This window comes from Heptranchias perlo, chromosome 22 (genome assembly GCF_035084215.1).
Source record: "Heptranchias perlo isolate sHepPer1 chromosome 22, sHepPer1.hap1, whole genome shotgun sequence".
Lineage (NCBI taxonomy): Eukaryota > Metazoa > Chordata > Chondrichthyes > Hexanchiformes > Hexanchidae > Heptranchias > Heptranchias perlo.
This window is the reverse complement of record NC_090346.1, coordinates 44669439-44696547: the sequence shown is the minus strand read 5'-3', so window position 1 is coordinate 44696547 and position 27109 is coordinate 44669439. Positions and strand designations below refer to the sequence as shown.

General features: G+C 44.2%; 2 protein-coding genes across 3 annotated transcripts in view; one reads left to right on the top strand and one right to left on the bottom strand.

Annotated features, from left to right (window-relative positions):
* caskin1 (CASK interacting protein 1) overlaps positions 1 to 27109 on the bottom strand; it is a 442509-nt gene that overhangs the window by 256364 nt on the left and 159036 nt on the right. The window lies entirely within an intron of this gene.
* Positions 7421 to 7782, top strand: LOC137340953 (large ribosomal subunit protein eL37). The gene has a single exon (XM_068003764.1). It carries the CDS (start codon positions 7433 to 7435, stop codon positions 7724 to 7726), a length of 294 nt encoding a protein of 97 aa, XP_067859865.1. The 5' UTR covers positions 7421 to 7432; the 3' UTR covers positions 7727 to 7782.

Below are 27109 nucleotides of genomic sequence, written 5' to 3'. Positions count from 1 at the left end.
GCTCATGTACCGTCTTACCCTTTAATCTATTTTCCCAGTCCACTTTAATCAATTCTGCTCTCATACCATCATAGTCTCCTTTATTCAAGCTCAGTACGCTTGTTTGAGAATCAACCTTCTCACCCTCTAATTGGATATGGAATTCAACCATGTTGTGGTCGCTCGTTCCAAGGGGATCCTTAACTAGGACATTATTAATTAATCCTGACTCATTACACAGGACCAGGTCCAAGGTTGCCTGCCCCCTTGTAGGATCAGTTACATACTGCTCAAGAAATCCATCCTTGATGCACTCAATGAACTCGTCCTCAAGGCTGCTCTGCCCAATTTGATTTGCCCAGTTAATATGATAATTAAAATCCCCCATAATTATGGCTGTTCCCTTATTACATGCCCCGACTATTTCCTGATTAATACTTCTTCCAGCAGAGTTGCAACTATTAGGAGGCCTATATACTACGCCCACTAATGTTTTTTTTCCCTTATTATTCCTTATCTCCACCCAAACTGTTTCATTATCTTGATGCTTTGTCCCAATATCATTTCTCTGTATTACAGTGATTCCTTCCTTTATTAACATAGCCACCCCACCTCCCCTTCCTTCCTGCCTGTCCTTCCTGATTGTTAAATACCCTGGCATATTTAATTCCCAGTCGTTGTCACCCTGCAGCCATGTTTCTGTAATGGCCACAAGATCATACCCATACGTAGTTATTTGTGCCGTTAACTCGTCCATTTTATTACGAATGCTACGTGCATTCAGATAAAGAACTTTCAAATCTGTTTTGTGACGCTTAGTTCCTGCTTTTTCCTTTTTTAACACTTTACCTATTACTCCATACCTTCTGTCCCTTCCTGTTACGCTTTCCTCTCTCTCCCTGCTCAGGTTCCCAACACCCTGCCACTTTAGTTTAAACCCTCCCCAACAGCACTAGCAAACACTCCTCCTAGGACAGCAGTCCCGGCCCTGCCCAGGTGCAGACCATCCGGTTTGTACTGGTCCCACCTCCCCCAGAACCGTTTCCAGTGTCCCAGGAATTTGAATCCCTCCCCCTTGCACCATTCCTCTAGCCACGTATTCATTTGAAATATCCTCCTATTTCTACTCTGACTAGCACGTGGCACTGGCAGCAATCCTGAGATTACTACCTTTGAGGTCCTATTTTTTAATTTACCTCCTAACTCCCTATATTCTGCTTTTAGGACCTCATCTCCTTTTTTACCTATATCGTTGGTGCCTATGTGCACCACGACAGCTGGCTGTTCGCCCTCCCCCTCCAAAATGTTCTGTAGCCGCTCCGAGACATCCTTGATCCTTGCACCAGGGAGGCAACACACCATCCTGGAGTCTCGGTTGCGGCCGCAGAAACGCCTGTCTATTCCCCTTACAATTGAGTCCCCTATCACTATAGCTCTGCCACTCTTTTTCCTCCCAGCCTGTGCAGCAGAGCTACCCGTGGTGCCAGGAAGTTGGCTGCTGCTGCCTTCCCCTGATAAGTCATCCCCCCCAACAGCATCCAAAGTGGCATATCTGTTTGAGAGGGGGATGGCCACAGGGGACCCCTGCACTACCTGCCTGCACCTCTTACTCTTCCTGGTGGTCACCCATTCACTTCCTGCCTGTATACCCTTTACCTGCGGTGTGACCAACTCGCTAAACGTGCTATCCACGAGTTTCTCTGCATCGCGGATGCTCCACAGTGAGTCCACCCGCAGCTCCAGCTCCGAGATACGATCGGTCAGTAGCTGCAGGTGGACACACTTCCCGCACACATGGTCGGCAGGGACACTGGTAGTGTCCATGACTTCCCACATCTTGCAGGAGGAGCATATCACGGGTGCGAGGTCTGCTGCCATGACTTGCCTTAGCTTAGTTACCCCTTTTAAATTACGTTGAAATTAGAAAATGTTAACTATACTAGGGACCTCGGTTCACTAAAAAAAAACACTATCTGCTATAAAACCTGCAGACCTTCCCTTTCTTATTACTTTACTTACAGTAAAATGGTAGAAATACTCACCTGAACCTACTCACCAATCAGCTGCCTCCCCTGTGCCGCGTCACTTTCTGACTGGTGACGTCACCCCGAACTGCCGCTGGTCTCAGAGTCTCGCTCTCAGAGTCTCGCTCTCAGAGTAAGCTCTGGTCTCGCTCTCTCCGCGCTGTTTATATCCCCGCTCTGGTCTCGCTCTCTCCCGCCGCTCACCGACTGGACTCTCGCTCTCTCCGCGCTGTTTATATCCCCGCTCTGGTCTCGCTCTCTCCCGCCGCTCACCGACTGGACTCTCGCTCTCTCCGCGCTGTTTATATCCCCGCTCTGGTCTCGCTCTCTCCCGCCGCTCACCGACTGGACTCTCGCTCTCTCCGCGCTGTTTATATCTCCGCTCTGGTCTCGCTCTCTCCCGCCGCTCACCGACTGGACTCTCGCTCTCTCCGCGCTGTTTTTATCCCCGCTCTGGTCTCGCTCTTTACCGCCGCTCACCGACTGAACTCTCGCTCTCTCCGCGCTGTTTTTATCCCCGCTCTGGTCTCGCTCTTTACCGCCGCTCACCGACTGAACTCTCGCTCTCTCCGCGCTGTTTTTATCCCCGCTCTGGTCTCGCTCTCTCCCGCCGCTCACCGCTCTCAGGTCCACTACCGCTCTGCAGGAAAAGCAAGGCAAAGCAGCACCTCCTTCCCCCACTTCACCAAACTCCCACACGTACCGAACTCTCAGCACACTGTGTTGTCCTCACACCGGGTAAAATGGGTAAAAGTAACTAACCTGGTACAAACTTGCCGTTGTACTATTGCAGGAAAAAGCCATCCCCTTCCAGAGTGGCTCAACCATATATCCAGTTGAGTAGCTGAGCAGTTGAGTACCGAAAAGGTCCCCAAATCCAATCACCTGCCTGTGCCGAGCTAGCTGACTTCAGCCAGGACACTGCCATTGGAAGTGAGCATGAACATCAAGGCTGAGTAGCCTGACAACATGGTCAACACAACAAACATCTCAAGACGCTTCACAGGAGAGTTACCAAACAAAATTTGACACCAAGCCGCATAAGGAGATATTAGGACAGGTGACCAAAAGCTCGGTCAAAGAGGTAGGTTTTAAGGAGCATCTTAAAGGAGGAGAGAGAGGTAGTGAGGCGGAGAGGTTTAGGGAGGGAATTCCAGAGCTTAGGGCCTGCGCAGCTGATGGCACGGCTGCCAATGGTGGAGCGATGAAAATCAGGGATGCGCAAGAGGCCAGAATTGGAGGAGCGCAGAGATCTCGAAGGGTTTAGGGCTGGAGGAGGTTACAGAAGTAGGGATGGTTGAAGCCAAGGAGGGATTTGAAAACAAGGATGTGACTTTGGGCCTATGGTTCCCAAAACTTTCCACCACTGGGTTTTTCTTCGCATCATGTCTGGGCTTGTTGTAGACTAATTGATAGAGGTTGATTGCTATGGTTAGTCAACACCTCTATTATCGTTGTATCAAGCGTCTATCAGAATGGTACAAAGCGAACTAGATGGACCTTGGTCTTTTTATGTCTAGCAATTCCTATGTTCCTAAGAAATACCTTGCTGGTATGAACACAAACCAGCTTGTCTTCTGTTCCGTTTGATGTGATAATAACGCAAATCGAACATTCCTATGTTCTGGCTACACGATTGAATGTATTAGATATGTATATCCAACCGCCTGACCAGATTTGCATAAACTTGTTGCCAGGTTAATTTGCTGCAAGGTAGAGAGCTGTGCATAAGAACATAAGAAATAGGAGCAGGAGTAGGCCATACGGCCTCTCGAGTTTGCTCCACCATTCAATAAGATCATGGCCGATCTTCTACCTCAACTCCACTTTCCGCCCGATCCCCACATCCCTTGATTCCCTTAGTGTCCAAAAATCTATCGATCTCAGCCTTGAATATACTCAACGACTGAGCATCCACAGCCCTCTGAGGTAGAGGATTCCAAAGATTCACAACCCTCTGAGTGAAGAAATTCCTTCTCATCTCAATCCTAAATGGCCGACCCCTTATCCTGAAACTGTGCCCCCTAGTTCTAGACTCTCCAGCCATGGAAAACAACCTCTCAGCATCTACGCTGTCAAGCCCTCTCAGAATCTTATATGTTTCAATGAGATCACCTCTCATTCTTCTAAACTCCAGAGAGTATAGGCCCATTCTACTCAATCTCTCCTTATAGGACAACCCTCTCATCCCAGGAATCAATCTACTGTACTTTAGTTGCACTGTCTCCAAGGCACGTATATTCTTCCTTAGATAAGGAGACCAAAACTGTACACAGTACTCCAGGTGAGGTCTCACCAAAGCCCTGTACAATTGCAGCAAGACTTCCTTACTCTTGTACTCCAACCCCCTTGCAATAAATGTAAGGAGTCGCACAACACCAGGTTATAGTCCAACAGCTTTATTTGAAATCACAAGCTTTCGGAGCTTTGCTCCTTCGTCAGGTGAGATGAAGGAGCAAAGCTCCGAAAGCTTGTGATTTCAAATAAAGCTGTTGGACTATAACCTGGTGTTGTGCGACTCCTTACATTTGTCCACCCCAGTCCATCACCGGCATCTCCACATCCTTGCAATAAAGGCCAACATGCCATTTGCCTTCCTAATTGCTTGCTGTACCTGCATGTTAACTTTCTGTGTTTCTTGTACAAGGACACCCAAATCTCTCTGAACACCAACATTTAATATTTTCCCACCATTTAAAAAATATTCTGTTTTTCTATTCTTCCTACCAAAGTGAATAACCTCACACATTATACTCCATCTGCCACTTGCATGAGCATGAGCTGATTCACGATAAATCACCATCCTTTCCATTTTCATTCACCTTGCTGGCTGGCTGACACACAGTGACCTGTTGTTTTTTTTTTATTTCTCTAACAAAGTGTTTTATTTCTGTTCCACGTCCAGCCATCAGTGTGCCTCCTCCCATGTGGTTTCACCGTGTGACGTGGCTAGTCAGTTCCAATGTAGTCCGCCATGCTGCAGAGTTGATGTTAAGCAATTTCACAACACTGAAAATATGGTAATAATCTCTTGCCGGATTTTGACTGGATTCGAAATGAGGTTTTATTAAAAAGTAGCTTACTATTTTCAGCTGCCTGCCTGCAGTAACTGATCTCTGTTCATGATTCAGTGGAATCCTGCCCAGTATTTAAGGTGCTATGTATGTAAAGCACTCCTTGTTACTTCAATCAGCGAGAAAGCGGTTTTATTATTATGCGTCAGTGACCCTTTATGTGTTGTCAAGATTATTCAGCTTTTCTGTACCCCACACAATTTGAATTGTTCTCAGTGATCTGTACTTGGTGTACAATTTCAAGATCCAAAGATTAATCTGGCTGCTACAGAAGCTTGTCAGTTAGAGAGTAATGCAGTACAGTACTTATATCGTACCCACCAAGTGGTCCTTGTGTGGTTTTTATTGTCTTGTAGCTGAGGCTCATCCCTCTGAGTACTGAATGAGTTCATAGCTTTTCCAAATACACAGCAATTCACTCTAATATAGGGGGGTGATTTTAAACCCAGAGAACGGGTGGGTTGGGGGCGGCGGGAGTTGAAAATAGTTGTTTTTTTGGGTCGAGACCGCAACCCGGCTTTATTTCCGGGTTTAACGTCGGCGCGAAAAAGCCCAGGCTTCCCACTGGGAACGCAAAGTCCGAACATTTTTCAGTCGCGACCCAAAAAAAAACAATTATTTTTAACTCCCACCCGCCCCCAACCCACCCGTTCTTGGGGTTTAAAATCACCCACATTGGGTCTATGAAGAAGTCCAATTAGGAGAATTGCATAGAATTACAGCACAAAAACAGGCCATTCGGCCCAACAGGTCCATGCTGGTGTTTATGCCTCCTCCCACCCCTCTTCATCTCACCCTATCAGCATATCCTTCTATTCCTTTCTCCCTCATGTGTTTATCGAGCTTCCCCTTAATTGCATCTATGTTATTCGCCTCAACTACTCCATGTGATAGTGAGTTCCACATTCTCACCTCTCTCTGGGTGAAGAAGTTTCTCTTGAGTTCCTTATTGGATTTATTAGTGACGATCTTATATTTATGGTCCCTAGTTTTGGACTCCCCCACAAGTGGGAACATCTTCTCTACATCTACCCTATCGAACCCCTTCATAACTTTAAAGACCTCTAATAGGTCACCCCTCAGCCTTCTCTTTTCCAGACAAAAAACACAGAAATAACTCGAATATGCACTTTACTCTAAAAGCAAACTGAAAAAAAGATATATATGTATCGCTTTAATTTTGCTGAGTCTCACTGCAGATCGCAAAAGGATTAATTTCTAAGTCCACGACTTTTCAAGCAGAGGTATTAATCTGAGGCAGCGTGATGACACATTATGGGCACTGGACTCTGAATGAAATATTTGTTCATTTTTAAAATCTTTTTTTTGAAGAGGATAAAGCTTTGGTTTTAATGCTGGGCTAATTACTAATAAAGCAAGGACCGAATTAAGTTTTGCCTTCAATGATCATTAGGGAGTTGAAGACGAGTGAGTGGTCACATTGTGTGACCTTGTGTAGTGCAGGATCCCTTCCTGCAGCACACTGTGAATTTGCTGGATAGATTGGTACAGATACTATGCATCAGAGAATCTCACCAATAAACCTGATATTGCCGATACAGCAAGACATGAAACACAAGTCCGAGTGGAATCATAGAATCAGACAGCACAGAAGGAGGCCATTCAACCCATCATGCCTGTGCCGGCTCTTCGGCAGAGCTATCCAATTAATCCCACTCCCCCACTCTTTCCCCACAGCCCTGTAAATTTTTCCTTTTCAAGTATTTATCCAATTCCCGTTTGAAAGTTACTGTTGAATCTGCTTCAACCGCCCTTTCAGGCAGTGCGTTCCCGATCATAACAACTTGCTGCGTAAAAAATATTCCCCTTATCTCCCCTCTGGTTCTTTTGCTAGATAGATTACCTTAACCCTGTGCATGCTGAAAGGCAATTTATTTCTTTATTCACATGATGTGGGTGACGCTGGCAAGGCCATATTTATTGTTCTCACAAGAGTATTGAACTGACTGGCTTACCACATCGAGTTACATCGAAACTACAGCACAGAAACAGGCCATTCAGCCCAACTGGTCTATGGTGGCGTTTATGCTCCACGCGAGCCTTCTCCCTCCCTACTTCATCTAACCCAATCAGTGGTAGCACTCGTGCTTCTGTGTCATAAGGTCGTGGGTTCAAGTCCCACTCCAGAGATTTGAGCACAAAATCCAGGCTGACACTCCAGTGCAGTACTGAGGGAGTGCTGCACTGTCGGGGGTGCCGTCTTTCGGCTGAGACACTAAACTAAGGCCTCATCTGCACTCTCAGGTGGATGTAAAAGATCCCATGGCACTAATTCGAAGACGAGCAGGGGAGTTCTCTCCGGTGTCCTGGCCAGTATTCATGCGCGCAGTGAAAATGACGAAGGGAACATCGTCATTCGGTAAGAGGCGGAACAAGACCCACACTCTCTGTCGGCGATGTGGGGCTAAAGCGTTTCACCTGCAGAAGTCGACCTGCGGTAAATGTGCCTACCCCGCCAAGAGAAAGAGGAAGTATAACTGGAGTGCTAAGGCCAAGAGGAGAAACACAACTGGTACAGGTCGCATGAGGCACCTGAAGGTGGTGTATCGCAGATTCAGGAATGGATTCCGTGAAGGGACCACCCCGAAGCCCAGACGTGCCGCAATGGCTTCCTCCAGCACGGCATAAACTGTCTGTGTACCTACGCAACAAATAAAGCTATGGTTTGGAAAGTTAAAAAAAAACAGTTTACCTGGGTCATTATCACATTGTGGTTTGTGGGACCTGGCTGTGAGCAAATTGGCTGTCGCGTTTCCTACATTACAACAGTATCCATTTCCGTTTGAAAGTTCTGGGCAATAAATGGACTGAGAACCCCAGCAATCCCACTTGATAAATTATTCCAAATGATTGTCTGTCTCTATCCAGAAGTAACTTTGAGTTGTTGTTCTCAGGTACCACAGTGCCCTTAATAACAGCCCAAGCTGGCCTCTCTTTGCTGTTATTACAAACTCTAACCACTGCGGAGGTGAAGGCCTAATTACTGCCCTCTGTATACCTAGAACACAGCAAGCACTTGTTCCAACCTCCAAGCTCTATGACTCAATCACAAATAACTATTATTATTTTTCACCCTATATAGTTACAACGCCCACCTAAGTGCGCCAGTTCCAACAGCTCGACAACAAACTGCATCCCTCCTGTATATCAATACTGGAACCTTTAAATCACTTCTCCCTCCTGACCAGGCTCTGGTTGGACATATTCCTGGAGGTGTCATCACATGACCTCCAGCCTCCAACCGTCCCTCCTCCACACTCCCGCCATTGGTCGCCCGACACGTCCATCCTCGCGGAGCACCGCCTTCCCACGGCCAATCGGAAAGTGACTGGACTCTTCATTACCCGATTGGATGATTCTTGACTGTCAGTCAAAACAGCCTTTTTTTCTCATGTCCAATATTTTTAGAATGAATAAACAAAAGTGTTCAAAGAACTTTTTTTTTAAAAACACAATTTTTTAATGCCCCTATGATTTTTCTCCTGGGTTTGTTCGCAGCAGTGTCCTGGAGATCAGTCTTTAATTCCTGGAGACTCCAGAGCATTCCTGGAGGGTTGGCATTCCTACTCCTGACACTGTGGTCTTTGATTTAGTGACTGTAACCTTTGCAGGCAAGCCACTTACCCATTTCCACTTTAGTAACCAGTATATTTTTAGAATGGAAACAGCAGCCTATTTGCTCCTTGCTTCCTTCTCCCGTTAATATGCTTTAAGGAGCAAATTTAATAAAACTCTGGTTAAAAATAAAGTTGCTCAGGGCTGCTGTAAGTCCCACAAGCTGGCCGCTGGTCTCCGAGTCTCAGTAATGGAGTTATAGTGGATTTGCAAAACTGAAAGTGTGTGTTTCTTTTCTGTGGGATGTTATTACTGTCTGTAACACTAGACTGCAAAAACAGAGAGCTGGCACAAAGCTGGAGACTGGAAGTCTGCATAAACTGTCCACAGCACACACCACACACCATCAACAGTACCAGCCTGTTATTCCCTCTCGTTAAGGTGTGAGGGAATCATAGATTCATAGAAGGATACAACAACAGCAACTTGCATTTATATAGCACCTTTAACGTAGTTAAGCGTCCCAAGACGCTTCACAGGAGTGATTATCAACAAAATTTGACACTGAGCCACATAAGGAGATATTGGGACAGGTGACCAAAAGCTTGGTCAAAGAGGTAGGTTTTAAGAAGCTTCTTAAAGGTGGAGAGGTAGAGAGGTGGACAGGTTTAGGAAGGGAATTCCAGAGTTTTGGGCCTAGGCAGCAGAAGGAGGCCATTCAGCCCATCATGCCTGTGCCAGCTCTTTGAAAGAGTATTCCAATTTTATTTATTAACCCATATTTTTCCAAGTGCCAATTAATTCTGTCCCGGATTAACGTCTCTAAAAGCTTCCCCACCGACATTAGGCTGACTGGCCTCTAGTTGCCGGGTTTATCTCTCGCCCCTTTTTTGAACAGGGGAGTAATATTTGCAATACTCCAGTCCTCTGGCACCACTCCCATATCTAAGGAGGATTGGAAGATTGTGGCTAGAGCCTCCGCAATTTCCACCCTTACTTCCCTCAGCAACCTAAGATGCAATTATATAGGGCTCTGGTGAGACCACACCTGGAGTACTGTGTGCAGTTTTGGTCTCCTTACCTAAGGAAGGATATACTTGCCTTAGAGGGTTTGCAACGAAAGTTCACTGGATTGATTCCTGGGATGAGAGGGTTGTCCTATGAGGAAAGATTGAGTAAAATGATCCTATATTCTCTGGAGTTTAGTAGAATGAGAGGGGATCTCATTGAAACACATAAATTTCTTAGAGGATTTAGGGTTGATGCTGAGAGGCTGGAGAGTCTAGAACTAGGGATCATAGTCTCAAGATAAGGGGTCGGCCATTTAGGATCAAGATGAGGAAAAATTTCTTCACTCAGAGGGTTGTGAATCTTTGGAATTCTCTATCCCGGAGGACTGTGGGTGCTCAGTTGTTGAGTATATTCAAGGCTGAGATAGATAGATTTTTGGACACTAAGGGAATCAAGGGATATGGGGACAGGGCAGGAAAATGGAGTTGAGGTAGAAGATCGGCCATGATCTTATTGAATGGCGGAGCAGGCTCGAGGGGGTGTATGGCCTACTCCTGCTCCTATTTCTTATCCCATCCGGACCAGGTGACCTGCCAACCTTTTGCGTACCTCCGCTTTATCTGTTTTTATTATATCCAATTTCTCTCATTTACCGTGACATTGGTGGCATCCTCCTCTTTAGTGAAGACAGATGCAAAGTATTCATTTAGTACCTCAGCCATGCCCTCTGCCTCCACAAGAAGATCTCCTTTTTGGCCACACCCTTCCTTTGACTACCCTTTTATCAATGGGTCTTCCAGGAAATTGACAAAGTTACTAACCCATGGAAAACTCCGATTGCCCTGGTCTCAACTGGAACCTTTTGGTTCCTAAAAAAAAAATCAGATACTGGAAATTACAGTAAAGCTACAAATTTGTGTGTAGAAATAAGACTTGAAAAGGCTTTTCGCTGTATAAGAAAACACTGATAACTAATAGCCATAACCTTATAAATACACTGTTACTGCTGACAGGCTCCTCCATTGTTTGGATCGAACTGCTGAGGGTTTTGTTTGTGCACACTGGCACAGGTCTAGCCTGGCATCCAATTACAAAGGTTTTAAACACATAAGCGTCAGGGCCTAAGAAAGGTTGGCAAAGATGTTTCAGCCTTTCCAATGTTAAGGTCCCATCTAACCAAAATAGAGCAATTTTATTTAGACATGTTCTTTGGCCGGCTCCCCTGTAAGGTATCTGGAAGAGTCGCAGGCTTGATCTGTCTCAGGTCACTAATGAAATACTGGGCAAAGTACAGGTGCATTGCCAGTGGCTGCGGAATTGTACCCCAGTAAGAGACAGTACGTCCCAGAGAGCAGAGGCAAGAAACTCTGAATACTGGGTTGGCTTCCAGCGGAATACTCGGTCCGATGAGACTGGCATTCTGATCTCCCATTGCATCTCGCCGATTCTCCCTTTCGGGAGCTGTGAGTCAGGCTGACGAGCTGTCCACATAAAAAGGGACTTTTTTGGGATCCAGTATACGAGTAATTTGAGACATGACATGTGGTAAGTGTAACATGCTTGGGAGGAACAGGTGTCTTTGGACCTAAGGTCCCCAAAGCTCTCCACCACTGGGGAGGGTTTTCCTCGCCTCATGTCTGGGTCTGTTGTAGACTAATTGATAGAGATTGATTGCTGTGAGTCAACAACTCCATCGTCATTGTATCATGTGACTACCAGGATGGTAGAAGGCGAACTAGATGGACCTTGGTCTTTTTCCGTCTAGGAATTCCTATGTTCATTGTGGGAACAACTGGGAACATCTGCTGGATGTAAAGCAGTGGAAAAGAAGGGTTTCCTCATATGCCACCAGGCACAGAAGAGAAGAAAAAGAATCAGTACCTTCAGGATAGGGAGATCATTTGGAGCGGAGGCGGGGTAACACATAATAGCTGGAATTTTATTTTCACCTCGCTTAAGCGGCCGGTATTAATCACCTTAGTACTGCGAAGGGAGGACTTCCCTCTGGTTCTGTGTGTTCCCTCAGTTCCAATTAATAATAATCAACATTCAGAACTCGCAGAATCTCAGTTTTGGGAATCTCATGGTATTCTCAACATATTTCCGCTTCAAAGCATTCGAAAGGTTTCAGTGTTCATTTGGCTACAGCACAAATTACAAACGGCTACACTTTGCAATTTAATACATATTTAATACATATTGCAGCTCATCACTTACAAATTGACACTTCAAAGCGGTTTGTTAGAGAAGTAGCACTCTCTGTCAGAATAATTGATTATAACCAATTTCTGAAATGATAGTTGTTGAATTAGATACCACATGTAGGAACCAGGCAGTACTCCGAGGGCAGTTTTATACTAAACCTTATTTCTTGCCTTTTCCCTTCACTGTGTTTTTTTGTTTCTTTTTTTCTTCTGATTTGGTGGTTCTCGTTCTTTCTGTTTATCTTTCTTTTCCACCTAATCCAGCGTGCGTTGCCTGACATAACATTGAGCACAGCTCCACTAGACGTGCATGCTTTAACTAAAGCATCAATTGTGAGGTGGTTCTGATTTGAACAATGACTGGTATCGTCCAGGTTTTCTTATGGTGCTAAAATTACTCTACTAAATCAGATTAAACAGGGTTCAACACTTCCCACAGTTTTATACTATTTGCTCAGAGATATTTCATATTTTTGGCATAAATATGAATCTGTCACGAGTCAAAGGACTTCTTTATCTTTCAGTGCGCCACATAATGAAAAAAATATAGTTCCACAAACACACGACTGGTTCCTTACTTGGTTTGGCTGCTCTTTGCTTACATTGGAAGACCACTGCTAGGTAAGGGCACCTCCAAATCTCATGTCTTAATCATTAATGAATTTGATTTAAGAACTGAACTGAAATCACTAGCTGGGTCCCTGCCATTCTTGTCCACATTTTCAGTGTGGTGAACTGATTCTGGATTTCCATGCTAATTCTGTCAATTCCAATGTCCATTTTGACCTCTGCTCTTCCAGGTTATACTAACTTCCAAACTTCACCAGGACTCCAGATGGGGTTCATGTTTCAAAAGAAGAAGAACAACTTGCATTGATATAACACTTTTCACAACGTCCCAAAGTTCCTTACAGCCAATGAAGTGTAGTCACTGTAGGAAACATGGCAGCTAATTTGCACACAGCAAGGTCCCATAAACAGCAATGAAATAAATTACCAGATAATCTGTTTAAGTGATGTTGGTTGAGGGATAAATATTGAACAGTGTACCTGCTTTTCTTTGAATAGTGTCATGGGATCTTTTACGTCCACCTGAAAGGGCATACAGAGCCTTGGTTTAACATCTCATCTGGAAGATGGCACCTCTGACAGTGCAGCACTCCCTCAGTACCGCATTAGGAATGTCAGCCTAGATTTTGTACTCAAGTCTCTGGAGTGGGACTTGAACCCACAACCTTCTGACGCAGAGACAAAAGCGCTACTCACTGAGCCACAGCTGAACACCAAGCTCATAGCCAGGTTTGAAGTGCATCCAGATCAGTTTGGAGTCCAGGTTAACGAATGACTGTGTACTCAGCATTTTTCTTCTTTTTAAATGCTATATTTTTCAACTAGCCCCATATAGCAGCCAACATCAGTGGTGGGGTGGGGGAGGGGGGGGAGGGGGAGGTTTGGGGGAAACATCTGCTTGGGGAAGGGGGTACAATTCCCTTATAGGAGGGCAGGAGCAGCCTCGTAACTGACTGTCTCCAATTTGCAGACTTTAAAATCTACTGCAGTATAAAGATGGTGATTCTCTGAGATCGCAAGAACATGGACATTGTGTTCTTATGCAAATTCTACTGAATGCATCGTTTGCTTGTTACAGTAAATGGGTACAAAACATTCTCACTGAATGAGCTACTCAAAGCTACTCAGAGACCAAGGCACACTTAAAAACAAATTGCTTTAAATCTTCTTCTAGGTCAGTCTAAACCTCATCCTATAGGATTTGATTAAAACAGCATCCTACCAGTAATGGTGAAGAGAAGACGAGAGAGACTACTTTCTGTACAAAATACTACGTCATCAAAATAAACCATTACCATGATATCGCCTAGCAATTGTGACATATCTTCCACTTCATCCTGCGTTCTCAGCCTCACAGAGACCCCTTCCTAAGCTGCCCTAGTGTCATGGTTTATGGGGCATCCAATGTGCATCTTGGAGCAACTCCATTGGTTTGAACTGGAGCTGGTGCACTGGACCAGCCTGGAAGCTCAGTTGGGGTCAGCCAGCTGTGACTATGTCCTACGTTCTAACTTGTCCTTTCTACTGCTGCTCTGGGTTCGAGAGGGTGCGGTGACCTTTTAGTACAATCTTGAAACACAGTTAAGAAGTAGACTTTCAGTTTCTGTATTTTAGCACTGTGTAATTTTACGGCACTAGTACATCTCCCCTGGCACTGCCCCGGGCACAGGATGAGCCTGGGCTGCGTGTGGGTGGTGCAAAGGCATGAAGAACAAAAATATCGAAGTAACCAATTAAATCTCTATCCTTAAGCATTTCCAGCCACACGGCCTGCACTTGAAGGGGGTAAATTTAAAACCAATCTATGGAAACAATATTTCAGTGAGCGAGTGGTCAGTCTATGGAACAGATTAATTGATAGAGATTGATTGCTAGGATTAGTTCAACAACTCCATTATCATTGTATCATGCGACTACCAGGATGGTAGAAGGTGAACTAGATGGACCTTGGTCTTTTCTCGTCTAGCAATTCCTAAGTTCCTATCTCTCTCGACTTTGATAAATCCAATCCCAAGCTTCTGCAGGCCCAGGTCTTTGTAGGTTGGACTGCTGATAAATCCAACTCCAACAGTCATTTGTTGGTGATATTTGGATGTATAATGTCAAGTTTATCAAGTGCCTGCCTGCCTGACATCTGTTGGCAGCTGGTAGATTCTCACCATAGGAAGTGTGAACGATAATGGCCGCTGAAATTCATTCTTACTCATTCCCATTGGTCGGGCCTCTGCTAAACTCATCGACAGGCATCAGAGATATCCCAGATATAAGAAATTTAGATTGATGGACCTAGATGATATGTCCCTGCCAGATATAGATAATTGCCTTCATTAGTGAGGCTTCATGAAATGACCTGGTGCCAATGCACTATAATATGTGTTGCACAATTTAGTTTGACTTGTTAAAATCAAATAAATATGTGCAAAAATACATTTTTAAACTGAAGATAAAGGCGTGATAAATAAAGTGATATTGTAGCCAGCGGCAATATGATAAATCGCTTCACTCATGAAGCAACCATTATCCACTCATGCCTTCCTCTGTGATGAAGTATCCAGTCAGCCTCACTTGTGGAGATATTTCAAACATCCCATATTTCTGCCGATGACATGGCCTGCATTAATACCTCATTTCCATAAACTTAAAGGAATTATCAGCTGATATTTATGGTGTAAAATTTTCGTAATCTCAGGAGCGGAATGTTATAAGTGCATCCATTTTAAAAATCAAATGGACTCTGATGTGCTTAGGCCTGCTTCCACTACAAGCCTCTAATTACACAAACATCAAATGTCTGTGCAGTGCGTGTATTTTAAAATTCATTTGGAAAAGGAAAAGGCATTACCCACAATATGAACGATCGCTGATGGATCATTGTCTTTTGCTCATATTGCTCTCTCTCTCAGTATTGCCTTGGTAATTGCTTTGAGGTTAAGAGACAAATGTGTTTCAAGTTTATTTTTACAAAAAAAATCGTGACTTTTTTTTTAAACCTATACTATATCTAATTAGAGGACAATCTCTACAAGATTGTTTTTGGGTGTCACACGCAATGGCCTGGATAGTCCGCCTCTATCTGGCCCGATCTTGATTTTCCTCCCATCCCCCCTGCCCAAGTCAGGACCACCACTGGTCGTACTTGCCCCACCCACTGTTTGCAATTTCTGGTTGGAGGGGGTAGGGTCTGAGTCTGGATTTCCATTAGCATTTATACAGCGCCTTTCACGACCTCAGGACGTCCCAAAGGGCTTTACAATCAATGTAGTACTTTGACGTATAGGCACTGTTGTATTGTAGCGAAACGCAGCAGCAAGATCCCACATTGAGATAAATGCCCAGATAATCGGTTCGAGTGATGTTGGTGGAGGGATAAATATTGGTCAGGACACTGGGGAGAAGTCCAAATAGGGCAATGGGAGCCACCTCAGAAGGCGCACGGGTCCTCGGTTTGATGTCTGACGTGAAAGACAGCACCTTCGACACTGCAGCACTCCCTCAGTACTGCCTGGATCAGGCGCTTAAGTCTCTGGAGTGGGGATGAAGGAAACTGAGTGATAAAGGGAACAAAACCAGATTTATCATGGTTGCAAACAATTTTACGTACAACACTCAGCAAGTGTTATGTACGACAAGCAGGAACTGCAAAAAAAAAGTGCAGAGGTATTCTGTATAAAAAAAAATTGTTGGTATTGGACAAGGGTGGTGCAGTGGTTACTTGATGTACAGATAATTATGCAGAATGGCTCATTTAGATTCTAACTGATTGGTTAATTGATACGAGACTTACTGATGCTAAGGGAATGTCTCTAAATTGTCACACTCAGATACAACATTACAGTCGCTGTGGAGTCTTTTTATTTTCCTGTGCAAATCTTGCTCCCTGTGAAATAATTTCAAGCTGGTGTCATGAGGCAGGCTATTTTATCTCTGAATCTTCAACATTATTAGTCGAGAAAAAGTGTCACGGTAGCCAGGTGGTCTAAATAACTGAACATGGAACACAGTGAGTGCAAGAATAAAAGCTGAGATTGTACAGCCTGACATGGGACACTAATTGGGCCCGTCAAAATCCTCCAGTAAACCGGCTCCTGCTCACACGCTGCAACAGGCAAGATGTCAGATGGCGTCCCCGATTAGAGGAGAGGGTGATAGACTCGTAGAAAGGTTACAGCACGGAAGGAGGCCATTCGGCCCATCGAGTCCGCGCCAGCTCTATGCAAGAACAATCCAGCTAGTCCCACTCCCCCCGCCCTTTCCCCGTAGCCCTGCAATTTTTTTTTCCTTTCAAGTACTTATCCAAGTTATCCAGGTGATCCCAGGCTACTCCGCAGAAGTCACTTCAAAAGCGGCGCATGAGAAGCCTTGGTCACATGGTCACACGCCCAGCCGCTCGACGGTTCCAGAATGGTGCATGCTGGGATAGTGGCCATGGAGGACCAGCCTCAATCAAAGGAGAGAAGTAAAAAAACAAATCTGATAAATATTCCTCGTGAAAAGCAAGAAACAGCTTCAAGGCTTGGTCTTCTTAAATCCTAAATATTTACTGAGGGTCATGAGGTTAGTCTACCCCTTGAAGCCATAAGTTCAATATGGGGAATTATTTTTTATCAAATTCTAATTTAAATGACAGCAATTTCATCTCATTAAAGGTTTTGAAACGTTAGTTTGAAGTCACTGACGGTTAGGAGTGCAGGTAGTTAGAGAGTTGGGCCTGGATATTAACTCGGAATGCCGGGAAGAGAACATGATGTGGAGATGCCGGTGATGGACTGGGGTGGACAAATGTAAGGAATCTTACAACACCAGGTTATAGTCCAACAATTTTATTTTAAAATCACAAGCTTTCGGAGATTATCTCCTTCGTCAGATAACAGGTTGTGGGGGGAGGGGGGGTTTCGGACTGGAAACCCGGAAGTAAGGGTTCCCTAGTAAGGGTTCCCTGCACGTCGAGACGGTTTTGACTGTCGGACGTCTTTAACATTTTTTCAACGGGTTTCAGGCTCGACGGCCAGCCAGATCGACAGGCTGGGCTGCCTGTCGGACGGAAAAGCAGCCAGGAAGTGATCAGAGTCTTCGGGGTTTGGATGGGGGTGTTGGGGGAAGTCGGACATCGTGGGGTGTTTAAAAGGTAAGCTTGGTGAGCCACGGGGAAACACTTCTGCTCCTCCACAAGCAGTGCAATAAAGGCACTTACCTCAAGGACCCAGCCCTTCTCCCCTCCTTTTACCATGAGTGATTCCCACGGCCCGGGAAACCCACACTGGAGGCCTTAAATTCAAAGCTCTCTTAAAATCAATTTAAAATCCCCTAATTAACGGGTGATAATGAGGTTAATTGCTGTGATAAGTACCCGCCTGCCTGCACTAATTACCAACCTGCCTCCAAGGAGTGGGTTACTCGCACGCAGCCAAACGCCCCTCCGTTAAACCCGGAAGTAGTCGCGCTGGAACCGGGTTACGGTCACGCTGCAAAAATTGCATTATTTTAACTTCCCGCCTGCCCCCAACCCACCCGTTCATGGGGGTTAAAATTCACCCCCCCTCCCGCCCCATGCAGTTAAATTCAGTCATCGTTAAAAAGGGGAACGATCAGGAAAAGACAAAATCTAAATTCCAAACTCGAAGTAGTAAAAGCCTGAGGAAGGCCCAGGGGAGGGGCTAATGCAGCTTCGAAGATAGACTTAATATAATTGATTTTTATCCTTCTTCTTCTTTTAATATGGAATAAATTGATGTATAACAGGCCTTTAAAGAAGTTTCCAGACATTAAAATAATAAATTACCAGGCATATAATGGAGATTTGACACCTAGAGGTGACAGGCCAGAGATGAGTGACAATTTAATCAACCATTGACTTATTCAGTATGCCATGCGGCATCCAATCCGATTGATGGGCAAAGGCCTGCCCACTATCATTTATTTTGCCTTCCCCTTCATCTTCTCTCTTCCAAACGCTATTTTCCCAGTGTGGTTAACTTCAGCTCAACGCCCAACTGCTCCTAAAAGCAAATCTATGCCAAACACAGAATTCCCATCACATCTCATTTAATCCTCTGTACCGAGACCAACATCTAGACGCTGCTTCCACTATTCCCCACACTCCCCGTTGCCACATTTCATTAGCCGTAAATGCTTCGGCCGCTGAGAGCCTCGTGATTTTCTCATTATCTCCATGATTTGTGTCGGTTTTTTTTTCATTTCGATGTTGCTGCAGAGTTAATGATTAAACGGATTGAAGTATGAAAATCGGGATTGCACATCACCCGCCCTGAACCCAATCAGAACATTTCTTTGCAAACTTCACCCGAGAGGGCAGAGGGGGGGGCCTTGCTGTAACATCTCATCTGAGAGGCGGCACCTCCGACAGTGCTCCCTGTAGGAGGGGCCTGATGGTCAGGTTCGAGAAATGGAAATTAATTCTCTTATTTTTACATGAATTAAAGTAATGAAGGAGGGGGCAATTTATTTTATTTCCTGGCCCACCCTCCCCACCCCCTCCCGCCCCAGTTTTCTTCCCTCTCTCCTCAAGGCTCTGCCACCTTGTTGGCGTGTGGTTCCACAAACGTCGGCAGGCCTCCGATGCCTCCCTTCCTTCACACAATCGCCTGGACTGTCGGACGTCAGCTCGTTGCTCAACTGCGGAGGGCATCGCAGCTAGGCCTGAGTTTTGCCCTTGCCTGACTTTCACACGCAGGAGCAGAAGGGACAAGAGCAGACTGTTCAGCCCCCTCGAGCCTGTCCCCGCCCAAACAATTTGATCACACAGTATTCTGGACCCCAGCTCCATTTAGGGATCAGTTGATGGGAGTCAGAAGTGGCTGGTTTGGTTGATTTTTCTACTCCCTAGCCCAAGGGACACTGAGGCCCATTCTTTTGTATGCTAACTGACACCCTGGCTAAGATCAATTAACTGATCACAGACTGAATATTGAACCTGAGACCCCATTGTCTGTGTTCTTGAGGGTCACAAATCCATTGGCAGCCATGTTTTTTTTTAATGTAAAGAGGTAATTGGTGAAGGGCATGTTTTATATTGAATTTTAACTTTTAAAACTGCATCGGGGGTAAGGAGGCAATTGCCAAACCAATAACAATGGAGTTCACCCTCAAGAACAAACAGTATTAGCTTCTGTCAGAAAGAGAAGGGACACTTCTCAAAGACGGTTCGATTCCACGGTTAACACAAAATGAGGAAAAGACAAAACTGCTGCCACTTAGGTTGGGTTTTCCAAGCACGGACACAAATCTTGCGAGGCGACAACACTTCATAAAAGGCGGGTGAGGAGGCGAGACCCATGAGAATCGTAGACGCCCGTAAACAGAGCAGGTTGCTGCTGCTAAATAAATAGCTATTTGTGCACCTCCCACAGGACCTGGTTGCTGGCAGATGCTCAAGCAGTCCATACCGTGCACTCAACAAAAAACACAAGTCAATGCCTAACTCAGGAAGGCTTTCCAAATCCTTATAGTATACGTATTTGGTGCAATAGTACAATGCTTGAAACTGGTAGGTAGGTATTCATAGCAATGGGTCAGAAGAAACCCTATTTCACTTGTAGCTTCATCGCCCATTCCGCACACATATGTGTGAGGAATGTGAACTGTTTAATATTAATGAGATAACAAATAGGCCCCTTGTGCATACTTAGAAAAACAACTTGTGTATCTGTATCTACATATGTCAGTATAGTTAGTGGACATTGGTAAAGCTCACCAGTTCAATTGAACATTTCTCCAGTGCTTTCTTGGGATTTCTCAGCTCAGTGAGCAGTACTCTCGCCTCTGTAGTCATAAGGTCATGGGTTCAAGTCCCACTCCAGCGACCTGAGCACATAATTCAGGCCGACATTTCAGTACTGAGGGGAAGTGCTGCACTCTCGGAGATTCCGTCTTTTGGATGAGACGATTAACCAAAGCCCTATCTGCCCTCTCAGGCGAACATAAAAAGATCGTAAAAGAGTTTGCCCGCGTGTCCTGGCCAAAATTTATCCCTCAACCAACATCACTAAAAAAAAACAGATTATCTGGTCATTATCTCTTGCTGTGCGCAAATCGGCTGCCATGTTTCCCTGCACTACAACAGTGGTCACACCTCAAAAGTACGTCATTGGCTAGAGAGCATTTTGGGGCATCCTGAGGTTGTGAAAGGTGCTTTTTAAATGCAAGTTCTTCCTTCTATAAAAGACATCTATTCCTTTCTAATTCTATAATATATGAACAAACCTGGAGTGGACATATTACATAAGTGGTTCTAAATGGACTGGGTAAAGATGTGTTTGAAAACGTGATCAGTAATTGATCACTTGGGCATCTTCAGTGTAACTAAATTAACCATAATAAGTGATTCTTTTACGTAATTCACTTAGTGCCATTTCATGAATGACTCACCATGCCTCATTGTAATTAGGGATTCATAGTCACTTTGTGGATTTGTATATCAACGGTTTGATGCGTTGGTTAGATTGTTAATCTTCCCATTCCAATACATTTAAACAATGGCGTTGCATTGTTTTAAGAAAAATAGTAAATTCATTCACGCAAAACTGCCTTCCATTACGAATGAATGCATTGTGGAGGGTAACACTGCCGTGCTCTTTAACTGTATTATACAACATCTCAACTAGAACTGACACAGGTCACTTTATTGAAGGCAAGAACTTGCATTTATATAGCACCTTTCACGGCCTCAGGACATCCCAAAGTGCTTTGCAGCCAATGAATTCCTTTTGAAGTGTAGGCACCACTGTTTTTTAAACCACCCCGGCAGCCAATTTGGGCACAGCAAGGTCCCACAAACAGCAATGAGATGAATAACCAGTTGGTGGTGTTGCCTCGAGGGATAAATATCGGCTGGACATCAGGAGAAACCGCCTGCACTTCTGTAAATGGCGTCATGGGATCTTTTATGAGCAGGCAGACAGGGCCTTGGTTTAAGGTCTCATCAAAAGATGGCAATCCACTGACAAACTTCTGACAATCCACTGCTGTCTGTTTTAGTGGAATTCTGGGGGACATTTGATGACACTGTTACAGGGTGTGGGCTATCTCATCTCACATCCCAAAATGCACTGCACGGGAAAGAAGCAATGGCATCCCCCTTGGTGGTGAGAAAAAGATTCACTGCAACAAGGCTGCCTCCAGAGTCAAACAGCTCTTGAGTTCTTGGCAGTATTTACTGGTAAACTATTTGCACTAATTTAAGGGGTAAAGTTGACCTTGACCCATAGTGGTTGGGAAGAGGATTTTTAAAAATGCTCTTCACGCTATTTTACATTGTGAAAATTAATGTTATATGTAGAAATAACTGTCTTGAAATCATGCTATTTGGTATCAAACACCTTAACATGCTCACAGAAAGTTCCTTTTCCCTCTATTTTAACAAAGGTTTAATGAGTTAAAATAGTGGACAGAGGAATTTCATACCAACTTACGACTGAAGTTTCTTACTAATATTATGAGATTTTAGCCCCAATGTTCTGTAATTTATTGAGTCCTGCCTCAAATCCACGACTGCAATAAAAATCACGGAGCAATATCTTCAGTACACAAGAGGTTTGCGCCACCAAATGTATTAATTTATCTTCTGCCTGATTGATGTGAATTCAATGGGAAATAGAAGGTGCAAGCTGTACGAATGTTGAATTTTGATAGGTCTCTGTACAGAGGAGGCCTTGCTGGTCTTTGTGTGATGGCAGAAGCTGCATCTACGTATGATGTACCTCTTAACTTGTTCACTATCAACCGCATTGGGATGTATACCTATTATCATTTCAAATGAAACATCGAATACAACATCTATCCAACTGGTGGGGCTAAACCTATGTGTGCTTTTTTTTAATGTCATGGGTATAAGAAGAGACAGATGGTGTTTCTTTTTTTAAAAAAAAAACAAGCTTAGAACAATTCCAAAAATAGAAATGCAGATGAAGCACATTTGCACAGATTAAGGGCGCACCTGAGTTCCTTGGAGGGTATTTGCTTGGCGGAGTTACTAGGCCCAATAGTGAGATTATAAATATTTTAAAAATGTAGCTCCATAGCACCTTATCACATCTCTCAGAAACATCCCAAAGCACTTTGCATCCAATGAATGACTTTGAAGTGCATTGATTGCTGTTATGTGGGTAAGCCTAGCAGCCATTTTGTGCAATGCAAGATCACAAAAGCAGCAATCTTCCCAGTCCCCTCCCCTTTAAAAGGACCATGTGAGAATCGCCCCCATGATGGGGGTGTAGTTAATATTGGGGGAGACCGCGACAAAATACAAGACGACATTAATAAACTTGCAGAATGGGCGTGTAATTGGCAAATGAATTTCAATATAGGTAAGTGTGAGGTGGTGCATTTTGGTAGGAAGAATAAAGAGGTCACATCGTCCTTGGAAAATAAGAGGCTAAATGGGGTAAAGGAGCAAAGGGATCTAGGGGTACAGATACACAGGTTAATAAGGCCATAAAAAAAAACAAAGCACTGGGGTTCATTTCTGGAGGAATAGAACTGAAAAGCAGAGAAGTTCTGTTAAACTTGTATAGAACCTTGGTTAGACCACACTTGGAGTACTGTGCACAGTTCTGGTTTCCATATTGTAAAAAAGGTAAAAAGTCACTGGATGTACAAGGATGATACCAGAACTGAGAGGATGTATTGATCAGGAAAGACTGAACAGGCTGCTCATCTTTTCTCTAGAAAAGAGAAGGTTAGATATCAATCGACTGGTCAGGTGGGCAGAAAAGTGGCAAATGGAATTCAATTCAGAGAAGTGTAAGGTAATGCATTTGGGGATGGCAAACAAGGCAAGGGAATACACAAAAAATGGGAGGATACTGAGAGGTGTAGAGTAAGTGAGGGACCTTGGAGTACATGTCCACAGATCCCTGAAGGTAGCAGGACAGGAAGATAAGGTGGTTAAGAAGGAATACGGGATACTTTCCTTAATTAGCCAAGGCATAGGATATAAGAGCAGGGAGGTTATGCTAGAACTGTATAAAACACTGGCCAGGCCACAGCTTGAGTACTGCGTACAGTTCTGGTCACCACATTACAGCAAAGATGTGCTTGCACTAGAGAGGGTACAGAGGAGATTTACGAGGATGTTGCCAGGACTGGAGAATTTTAGCTATGACGAAAGATTGGATAGGCTGGAGTTGTTCTCTTTGGAACAGAGGAGGCCGAAGGGAGATTTAATTGAGGTGTACAAAATTATGAGGGGCCTAGATAGAGTGGATAGGAAGGACCTATTTCCCTTAGCAGAGAGGTCAATAACCAGGGGGCACAGATTTAAAGTGATTGGTAGAAGGATTAGAGGGGAGCTGTGGAGAAATTTTTTCATTCAGAGGGTGGTGGGGGTCTGGAACTCACTGCCTGAAAGGGTGGTAGAGGCAGAAACCCTCAACTCATTTAAAAAGTACCTGGATGTGCACCTGAAGTGCCGTAACCTACAGGGCCATGGACCAAGTGCTAGAAAGTGGGATTCGGCTGGGTGGCTCATTTTTGGCCTCCTTCTGTGCCGTAAATTTTCTATGATTCTAAGGCTGTGGGGTGACCTGATTGAGGTCTTTATGTTTATGAATGGGTTTGATAGGGTGGACGTAGAGAAGATATTTCCACTTGTCAGGGAGACCAAAACTAAGGGTCATAACCATAAGATAGTCACCAATAAATCCTACAACACCAAGTTATAGTCCAGCAATTTTATTTGAAATTCACAAGCTTTCGGAGGCTTCCTCCTTCCTCAGGTGAATGTCTCCACAACATTCACCTGAGGAAGGAGGTAGCCTCCGAAAGCTTGTGAATTTCAAATAAAATTGCTGGACTATAACTTGGTGTTGTAAAATTGTTTACAATTGTCAACCCCAGTCCATCACCGGCATCTCCACATCATGACCAATAAATCCAATAGGGAATTCAGGAGAAACTTCTTTACTCAGAGAGTGGTGAGGATGTGGAACTTGCTCCCACAAGGAGTAGTTGAGGCAAATGGCATAGATGCATTTAAGGGGAAGCTGGATAAACACATGAAGGAGAAAGGAATAGAAGGATATGCTGATAGGGTTAGATGAAGAGGGGTGGGAGGAGGCTCGTGTGGAGCATAAACACCAGCATAGACCAGTTGGGCCGAATGGCCTGTTTCTGTGCTGTACATTCTATATAATTCTATGAAATATAAACCTGGAGAGGACTGTCTGTGGTGCAAATACTTTATATCCTCTTAGGACATTCTTTATCCACTATTTTAACTAAGGCGCAACTTATTAAAATAGCAAAAGAATGTCATGCAAGCGTGTTAAGTGTGCAATGCTACTAACTTAACTTCCAGGTTACAGTTACAACAAAATTAGGCCCCAAGTGTTGGTAATCTGAAAGCTGGAAAATAAAGGATTTTAAGAAAATGGATGCAACCTGGCTCGAATTTATGAATCAAAGTTTGAATTCCTCTCATACCCAAAGTATGCAGCTACTGTGGAACATGTGGACAGAGTACCTATTTTACAACACCAAGTTATAGTCCAGCAATTTTATTTGAAATTCACAAGCTTTCGGAGGCTTCCTCCTTCGTCAGGTGAACAATGTGAAGGAGGAAGCCTCCGAAAGCTTGTGAATTTAAAATAAAATCGTTGGACTATAACTTGGTGTTGTAAAATTGTTTACAATTGTCAACCCCAGTCCATCACCGGCATCTCCACATCATGACAGAGTACCTAGATTTAAAGAAACAGGGCGCCTTTGTGAATCAAAACGTGCACGTTGAAAAGGCCCGGCACATTCTGAATCTTGCCCCGTGGCCTAAAAGAAGGCCTCTGTCTTGTTAAGTCTGCAGGGCTACAGAAGAACAAATACATCTGATTCCACCCACTCAAAGCGGCCCATTCATTTCCACGTTCCCAACGCTGTCAGCAGCAGGTTCGTGTAACCGAGATCAAGCAACTGACTGATCTCATTCTTCATGCCGCTCTCTTTGTTTCAGCTTTTTACTCCTCAGGAATTACAAAGTTCTCAGAAATATTGCGCTGGTGACATATACATTTAGTCACAAATAAATGGTTTCTATCAAAGCAATGGCAGCTCATTTAGGATCACATGTTGTAACACAATTGAAGTTTCAGTTTGACTGATAGCAGTGACTGGAATCTGATATATTATTAAATTATGGCAGTTCCATTTACTTAACCAATTTACTCCAACACAAAGTAATATTACGGAGCTGCCGAATGTTATTGCTCCCAACAGTATTTGGGAGCTCCATTTCAATCGGAGACTTAATACGTTGTCCTACCTGCTCTTCCTCAGTGTTGAAGTCAAGACTCTTAACACTGTCTCCTACACAAACTCATTCTTTCCCAGGGCTCACAATTATGGAACACTAACTCCCTCACTCTTCCCCTTCTCTTACGATCGTCAGACTTTTGAAACCCAAGTTTGGTAACACTTAAATCACTACCACCTTTCTTACCTCGCCTTCTCTCTTACTCTTATCAATCTTGTGCTATGGACCCAGACTTTTCAATTTTAAGAAATGCCATATTTTCTCCAGTATTTCAGAATTAATATTTGTCTGTGATTTTCTGGCCTTTATTTGCGTTAGGGTCTCAGTTAGGGTGATGGTAATTGCCCTGGTCAATATTTAGCCCTCAATCAACATCACTAAAACAGATTATCTGGTCATGTGTCTCAGTGGGACCTTCCTGTGCACAAATTGCTTGCAGCCAGATTTCCCTACATTACAACAGCAACGACACTTCAAAAATACTTCACTGGCTGTAAACCGCTTTAGGACGCCCTGAGGTGGTGAAAGACGCTATATAAATGCAAGTCCTTTTCTTTCTATTATATTAGGAAGGATGTCAAGGCCTTAGAGAGGGTGCAGAAGAGATCTACTGGAATGGTACCAAGGATGAGGGACTTCAATTATGTGGATAGACTGGAGAAGCTGGGGTTGTTCTTAGAGCAGAGAAGGTTAAGAGGACATTTGATTGAGTGTTCAAAATCATGAACGGTTTTGATAGAGTAAATAAGGAGAAACTGTTTCCAATGGCAGAAGGGTCAGTAACCAGAGGAAACAGATTTAAGGTGTTTGGCAAAAGAACCAGAGGTGATATGAGGAGACATTTTTTTACGCAGCGAGTTGTGATCTGGAATGCACTGCCTGAAAGGGCGGTGGAAGAAGATTCAATAATCATAGAATGGTTACTTATAATAACTTTCAAAAAGGAATTGGATAAATACTTGAAGGGAAAAAATTTACAGGGTTATGGGGAAAGAGCGGGGGCTAATTGGATAGTTCTATCAAAGAGCCGGCACAGGCACAATGGAGCGAATGGCCTCCTTCTGTGCTGTAACATACTATGACACTATGATACTATTCGGCCTCAGTACCCCTGGATTAGGGAGAGGATGAAACAAATCAGTCAGTATTTCTACTCATGATCACCATCCATTGATACCCGCTTGAATGTTCATGTACCTGAGGGCAGGACTGGGCTCCGGCATGAGGTTCAAGTTCTCCTCTCCCCCCACCCATAGTAAATAGACTGCTGGAACTCATTATCAAGGCTCACATATGGAGAATGGCCTTTTGAGTAACATAACGGAAGGTGACCAGTACCTGTGGAACTGTATCCCAGTGGGAGTCAGAGGAGAACATTTGAAAAGGAAGAAAAAAGTTTTTTAAAAATTG